Here is a 7850-nt window from a genome sequence, read left to right as displayed (position 1 = left end):
GCGGAAGAAAAGAAGGTAATCCTAAAGATCTATTTTGTGCTTAAACTTTATTCCAATAATAATATATAGATCAGATCTACATACCTATGTACGCTAGTAAAAAATTACTTTCTCCTTCGATGGTACGAAGGCACTATGCATATCCACACCGAGACCAACCTTTGCTGTCAACTCCTTGACCAATGGACATCTGATCTAAATTGAGAAACCTCTTGCAACTCTTTGCACGCCATAAAATTCTTCTCCAAGAATTACGCTCACATACATTTATGTGTGTAGAGGCAAAAGAATAAAACTCTTGTTATTCTCTTCTGTTTCTCATCATTTCTCTACTCTTGGCATACATATATATAGTATGAGATTTGTTACTGATTTTAAATTTGATTCTCAATTCAAATTTAAATCATATCTTGTTATTTTAAATCATATCAGTTAGGATCTCATCCAAATTTAGAATTCAAGTTTAGATACAGAATAACTAATTATTCTCAAATCTCATATAATATTCACAATTATCATACTATTATTATATTCTTGGTGCTAGCAAAGAATATAATAATATTTCATTTGAATTAATATAATTATTTATTTGATCAAATCAAAATAATAATTAAATAATTCTACAGCAAAGGTTAGAACACTCGTTAGTGTGTGACCCCATAGGTTCAATACTAAGCGGGTAGTAAATTAGTCATACTAAATTTACTAATCAAGGTTGGCGTCTAGCAACACTCCTTAACGACCCGATAGTATAAAGTAATATATTTTTACTAAGAACCTGAGAAGAACAAAGTATAATTCCTTCCATCTTTTCAACTCTTGGTTAACCCTTAGAGTATGGTTTAATTGTCAAACTCTAACTTGTTACCATTATTATAATGAACTGTGAATGACTTAAGAAACTCATTCCTTTATTCATTCAATCTCCTTGGCCATGGTTTATTCATCTCATTCATTATAATCATAGAGCTCAAACTCTTTACCGAGAGTTGACGGATTTCTTATTGATTGATCATTAATTCTACAAGTATTTACATCATACCCAATATCCATTCAACTAGCACCCTAGGGTATTAGGTGTCCGGGATCAAAGTATAATAAATATGTTGTTAATTACTATGATAGTCACAGGTCAAAGGAAACTTTCTTCATCCAATGAAGACCATTAATTTTTTTTGGATTATTAATGTCCTTTTTAATAATCCTATAAGAAAGAACAATTTAGATAAAATTATAAAAGATTTATCTCTCATTATTATAATCACTATCACAATAATAAATCTTTAAATTTAATCAAGGACCTTATTATATTAACATTTTAATATAATAACAATAACAAATTATTTGACACGTGATTGATTGGATCGTAGTCATACTACTTATTCCCAACAGTAGGTAATCCCACAAATATTTGCGGGTGCTGCCTTTTTTTTATCATTTCTCACGGGTCAATTAAAAAAAGAACAATGCTACATGATCAACAAATATTATTATTATTATTACCTAATATTTGACTAGCAATAATTTGCACCTATATTACGAACGTTTTACACACAACAAGCATATAATTTATACCCAAATTTCTCAAAATTTTCACACATAAATTAATAAAATTTATTTGTTGAAGACAATTTAGTGTTTGTACTAACTAAATAATAGTCGAAAATACTAAAAATTACTGCCCCAAAAATTTTTCTAAAAAAGAAAAGCTAAAAGAGCAGTTCTATACTAACAGTGAAAACACCTGCATTCTTCAAGGATAAAGTGGTTAATATTAATTCTAAAGAATCCCAAAGTCACATGAAATCAAGAAACGGGGAATAAGCTATAGACATATACAAACAGTTCGCGATTATCTAATTTGTCACGTCAACAAAAATAATTAATTTCCAAATTCACTAATTCAATCGACATTTAAACACAATTAATTGGATAGTCGTGTAAAAACCTATATTAAAAACTAGCGCGACAACTTTAATAATTAAGACATATGGGCAGTGCCAACATCGATAAAGTAGCAAAGGCAGAAGTGGAAAGAAAGGGTCACTATTTCTGGCACACGGTGGAAAAGAAGAGGGTGGAGGAGGGAGACGGAGAATGTCATGCAAGTTGTTTAAAGTGGCCATTTAATTTAATTCAATTGGCTTAGCAAGTTAGCATGTATTCTCACATTCTCATTTAAATATTTCATGTGATACAATCCTATTATATATAGAATTACAAGGATGGGACTAATATGCGAATGTATGGTTATTGATTTTCAAGTTTCATTCATTCTTTCCTTTATTATTATTATTTTTTAAAAATGTTCTACATTTGGAGAAGGCATGATTAATTTAATCTCCAGATTCCATGGTCTGCAATGCATATACAAATCCATTTCGTCCCAAACATGATCATGCAATATCTGCAATTCAAGATCACATAGATGGTTGAAAGATTGTAATGAAGCTCATCAGTAACCGACAGTTGATTTAATAGCATCCAATATCTGCATAAAATAAGTGGCAGAACTTGTTACGTAATCTCAAGGATGCTTAGTGTAATTTACCCTACAAGTAAAACAAAAATATTATGTGCACACCGAAAATCAACTATTAAATCAGTCATCATGTATTTGTATATACATACGTGTTTGTTTAACTCATTTTTAATTTGTATTTTATATTTCAATATGTATTTTATATTGGTAACTGATTTTTGTGTCCACCTATTATGATTGTAAAGAAATTAAGGCGAACAGACAAGTTACCTTATTCTTGGTTGGCATGTAGAAGGGCTCAAACACCAAAGGAAAAGGGGTGTCTAGACCGCAGATTCTCGCTACAGGGGCTTCTAACTGTACAACAAACAACGAAAGAGACGGTTAGGATAGGAATTCGTACAGATATTGTTGAATATGGTTAAGTATGAATGCAATTTCATATACTCTACAACAATAATTTGGCTGAAGCATACCCTCGAGAAGCAACGTTCGACAATGGAAGCCGAGATTTCAGCACCAAAACCTCCAGTTACCGGAGCTTCATGACTAATCTATACATCCCATTGAAAGCATCATGTAAGACACTCCCTCCATTCCACATTGATGGTCATTTTGACTTTTTTTCATAAAGTGATAAATCAATGCATCTAAATATAATTAATCAATGTATTTGGACACAATTATAAATCCGGATACATCGGTTTTTGACCGTTGAAATTAATTTACTCACAAGTAGCCTTCCTGTCTTGTTAACTGAGGCCTCCACTGTTTCCTTATCCCAAGGTATTAATGTCTTCAGATCTATCAGTTCACAAGAAATTCCTTCCTGTAAAATGTCACAATAACTTGAAAATTTTAAGAAACAAGTAATATTTTATCATAGACATGCAAATTGTGATTTTCAGTATTTTTCTCATATTATGATTATTTTTTCCCCAACGGTAAGTAGTTTAAGAGAGTTTCAACTACCAAATTTTCCACTGGAAAATAAAAAGAATCTACAAATGGGATGCTCTAAATAGTTTTATATATGAAAATTAAATACCAACCCCCCAAATTGACATACTGCTGAACTACAGTTTCACCTGGACATATGTACATTGACACGACATGAAAAGATGTGCTTATCATACTTGAGTTTATTACTTTATTTAATACTAAATAAGTTATGTAGCACTTGCATGGCATATTGTTCTACATCTATAAGCTTCATAATTAAGTTATAAACAACTTGTCATATTGGGTAATTCCATTTTTATTGCTATTACACATTTAATAAATAAAAAAAGTACTGCCTTGATATACTAGTATATATAAAATCAATTAATCAACCATACTAGGTTTAGACAAAAAGTCAGCCACTAAATGAACTATTTGTATAGAATATATATTAAAATACAAAATACACGAGTTAAACTTCGCATGTATTTATACACAAATACATGATGGATAATTTGGTAACTGATTTTTGGTGTGCACATAGTATTTTTGACATAAAATAAATGTGATATATTAGTTTCATGTCGTACTATTTGACCATGGTTTCCAATTCTAGTCTGTTAATTTCTTTTGTCAATCATGGAAACAGAATCAGCTTCCCTCTGACATTAGAATTCTAAAAAAAATGTTTCCTTCCACATGTAACTCAACCAAACGTATGATAAAATATCCCAACCCCAAATTCAATTTGTTTTCCCTTTCTGGAAAAAAAGATTGATTCCAAATACCAAGTGTAATTCTTCAGCGACAACTTGCCCGACAACTTGCCCAACATACTGTAAACCATGGAGAATTATTGTGTGATGCAGAATACATGTTGTAACCTATTTTTGTGGCAATGCAACTTACTTTTTCAGCATCTAGACAGGCTTGTTCCATTATAGATAATTGAGCTCCCCATCCAACAAGTGTAATATCACTTCCCTGCCGAACCACCTGAGTATATGTTAAAAAAATTTATTAGACTAAATGTTTCACAGAATTATCATTCTGTAGTTATGACGAACTTCTAACTTCATTTCATGAATTTAATGCGACTTGTGTTGTACCTCTGCCTCGGATAGTGGCAACATGTAATCATCCTCTGGTACTTCTTCAACAGCCAAACGATATAGCCACTGAAACCAAGATTCAAATGATTTAATTTTCACAAGTCAAATGCCATAAAGAAGCTGAAGACATAATTCTCATGATAAAACACAACCTTCGGTTCAAAAAATACGATAGGATTTGGATCTCGAATGCAAGACAGCAATAGCCCTTTTGCTTCTCGGGGACTTCGAGGGATGACCACCTTTACAAGAAACACTCGAGCCATTTCGTAAAAAAGTACCAACCATAAAACAACAGTATTCTACATTAAGATCGTTAATTATATGAAATCTGTGTATACAAGTAGTAAACTGCATGCAATAGGTATCTAACTTAGGTTCAAAGTCGGTGATAATGGAATTTACGGGTTTCATATTGATGGTAGCAGAAATTCCATTGTAACTTTGGTTCAAAGATGTAAGAATAGATATCATAAACAAGGAACTAGTATAAATCATATTACCATTTGTGACTGGTCAATGGATTTTAAACTATTTCTGATTTATATTATCAACCACAGGGGTTAAGATGCTCCTGAATGAAATCAGTTTTATACTCAAGGCCTAAACACCACCAAGCATATCATTGAATAAATTAATGGTACTTCAAAAAAATTTGAGATATCCTGCCACGCTTCATCTGGGAGGTAAGATGCAGGTGCTTTCTATTAATTCCATTATTTTTTAGCTGTCTTAATTTGATGACTAGATTTAGGCATGCATGTTCACTATCACTTAGTCTAAACCGATGATCATCTTACACATGACGAGGACCTTTAAACAAAAATGAAGAAAAGTTTAACCAGCAAAAGATGAATGTATGAAAGCACTATACTTTGATACCAGGAACATGACAGAAAAAAGCCTCAGGGGATTGAGAATGGTAATGCCCACCATGGCCCACAGCTCCATAAGGGGCTCTAATCGTTAAACCTATAGGAGTGAGTAAAACGATTTTCATGCAACAGGTGAAAATAGAAATAAGCCAGAACTTCCAACGTTAAAGCAGGAAAAGAAATTTACCACCACAATTAAATTGGTTCCCACTTCGGTATCTGAATTTAGCAGCTTCGTTGACAATCTGGAAACAATAACTGATCAATTACTTATCGAAATTAGCTTTGAATAAAACTAGCCGTGAGAGGGGAGAATGCCTGATCAAAAGCAGGAAAAATGTAATCTGCAAACTGAATTTCTGCTATGGCTCGATTTCCCTGCCATGTAAAATATAAAAGGAGTTTAAACAATTGTTACATGAAAAAGAGAAGGAGAAGGAAAACTAAATTCGTTGGTTAAAAACTAGGAAGTAAAACTATTTTAAGCTCTGAGACTCACCATTGCCGCTAGACCAATGCCAAAGCCAACGATACCCTATGAATAGCATTTCAGCATAATTGTTTTACATCAGTGCTAAAGGAATACTAGTTACAAACAATTAGAAACATACATAGCAAGAAAGAACTAAAGAAGTTCACTGAATCATTTTGGATCTTCAATTGAACACATCTTCCTAGAACTGTCTAGTGAGATTTTAGAATAATAACAAGTCATAAAAATTTAGGGGGAGAATGGGAATAGAACAAGAAAAGAGAAAACAGAAAGGCAACAAAGAAGTAAAGAAATACTTGTTCACATAAGGGAGTATTGAAAACCCTTTTCTTCCCAAATTTGTCTGCTAATCCTGTTGTACAACGGAAGACCCCACCAAAGCTCACATCTTCTCCGAAAACATAAGAACTGAAATCAAATGCAAGAGAAGATGAGGTTGAACATAATATTGATGCTATACGAAAAAATAATTTTGTTTCACACAATGAGAGTTAAAGATATGTAAATGGGAAGTTAAAGGTGTACTAGAAATACATACACTTATATCAATTTCATTCAACAATGGGATCGAATTAATCCTAGAAGAAATAAAATCATATGATTTTTTTTAAAAACAATTGCCTGCTGGAAGCCACGTTATTTCCTAGACATGTGCAATATGTGTGGATTGAATTCTTAATCAGTATCATATTTGCTTTTAAATTGTCCAGATGCTACATTTTCATGGAATGCATTGTTTAGCATCTTTGATGGGTGTTGGGTGCAACATAGAGACTTAAATCAGTTCTTGTTTAAAGTGTTTTGGGAGAAGGAAGAAAACCAAAAATTTATGCGAATTTGCTATTTCTGGTACTAGTAAGGGTATTTGGATAGAGCATAACACTCACATCTTTAAAGAGTATAAAATTTTTAGAAGAGTATCTTTTCCCAAAGATGCAGAGAGATTGGAGAAATTCGCTCCATTTCTATGTTGCTGCTTGTGTATTCTTGTTTACCCTAATCTTTTATAATGAGGGATAGATTATGCTCCATAATTATTATTATCCTTCTCTTGTTAATAATAATAATACTTGTTATTTATGTATGTATACTAGGATAGTAGGATACAAAGCTTCATATTAGCAATGGTTAGATTTAGTTAGTCAAACCTAAAGGTAAGAGCCAATGTCTAAATAATTGAAGCTCAAAAACCATATTCATTCTCTCTTACTTTTTCTCGGTTCCGATTGCTTACTATCGCTCTAACACTTTACATTAGCGCAGAAAACTAATCAAAGACGTTGCGGACAAAGTTTCTACATTCTTGATAAAAAAGTTATCTCTATGGAAAACTTAAGCATCATCGAATACACACTAAGATAAGTAACAATTTCATTGTCAAAATCATGTATAAATGCATTATTATACAAGAGAGTTGAAACATAGAATTTCTAATACTATTTGTCATCTCAACTATTCAATAGTATTAGACTATTAGTACCTAATAATCACTTCTCCAATATATAGGAACAATTTTCAATATGATTTCAGTTATTAAAACACAATGTTATTACTTCCCACTCCCCTCTCTCCCAACTCAATGCACATGATACACATCAAAAGAAAATTGCAAAATATCTAGGACATTTTCGAGTAATGCTACATAACTAACTATTTTCAGCCAACATCAGCCAACTTTTTTTTAAATTAATTTGTTTATCTTAAATTCTACAACCTAAATTATAATCCTTTTGACCCTAAATCTTAAATTATAAACCTAAACACTCAAATTGACTAATGTTGACTACCTAAAAGTTAGTTCCATGTACTTTCTCTAAAAAGTCCATCATAACAATAAAAACAACAACAGTAACAATAACAATGATGACACATACCGTGGATCAGTGTCTAAAGCAATGTGGAGAGCTTGGTTAATTGCAGAATAAAGGTTCAATGATTTGAGACCT

General features: G+C 32.0%; 1 protein-coding gene across 1 annotated transcript in view; it reads right to left on the bottom strand.

The window, feature by feature from the left end:
- LOC107625595 (2-oxoisovalerate dehydrogenase subunit beta 1, mitochondrial) overlaps positions 2158-7850 on the bottom strand; it is a gene marked incomplete in the record, with an annotated part of 6032 nt that continues 339 nt past the window's right edge. The window contains 13 exon segments of the mRNA XM_016328277.2: positions 2158-2491; positions 2753-2839; positions 2959-3036; positions 3216-3311; positions 4334-4420; positions 4534-4602; positions 4689-4778; positions 5411-5508; positions 5599-5656; positions 5730-5789; positions 5911-5946; positions 6201-6312; positions 7779-7850. Coding sequence (XP_016183763.1) covers positions 2456-2491; positions 2753-2839; positions 2959-3036; positions 3216-3311; positions 4334-4420; positions 4534-4602; positions 4689-4778; positions 5411-5508; positions 5599-5656; positions 5730-5789; positions 5911-5946; positions 6201-6312; positions 7779-7850 — 979 coding nt within the window.

The sequence above is a fragment of the Arachis ipaensis genome, chromosome B02 (genome assembly GCF_000816755.2).
Source record: "Arachis ipaensis cultivar K30076 chromosome B02, Araip1.1, whole genome shotgun sequence".
Taxonomy (NCBI): Eukaryota; Viridiplantae; Streptophyta; class Magnoliopsida; order Fabales; family Fabaceae; genus Arachis; species Arachis ipaensis.
The sequence above is the reverse complement of the archived record's forward strand: the minus strand, read 5'-3'. Positions and strand labels throughout refer to the sequence as shown.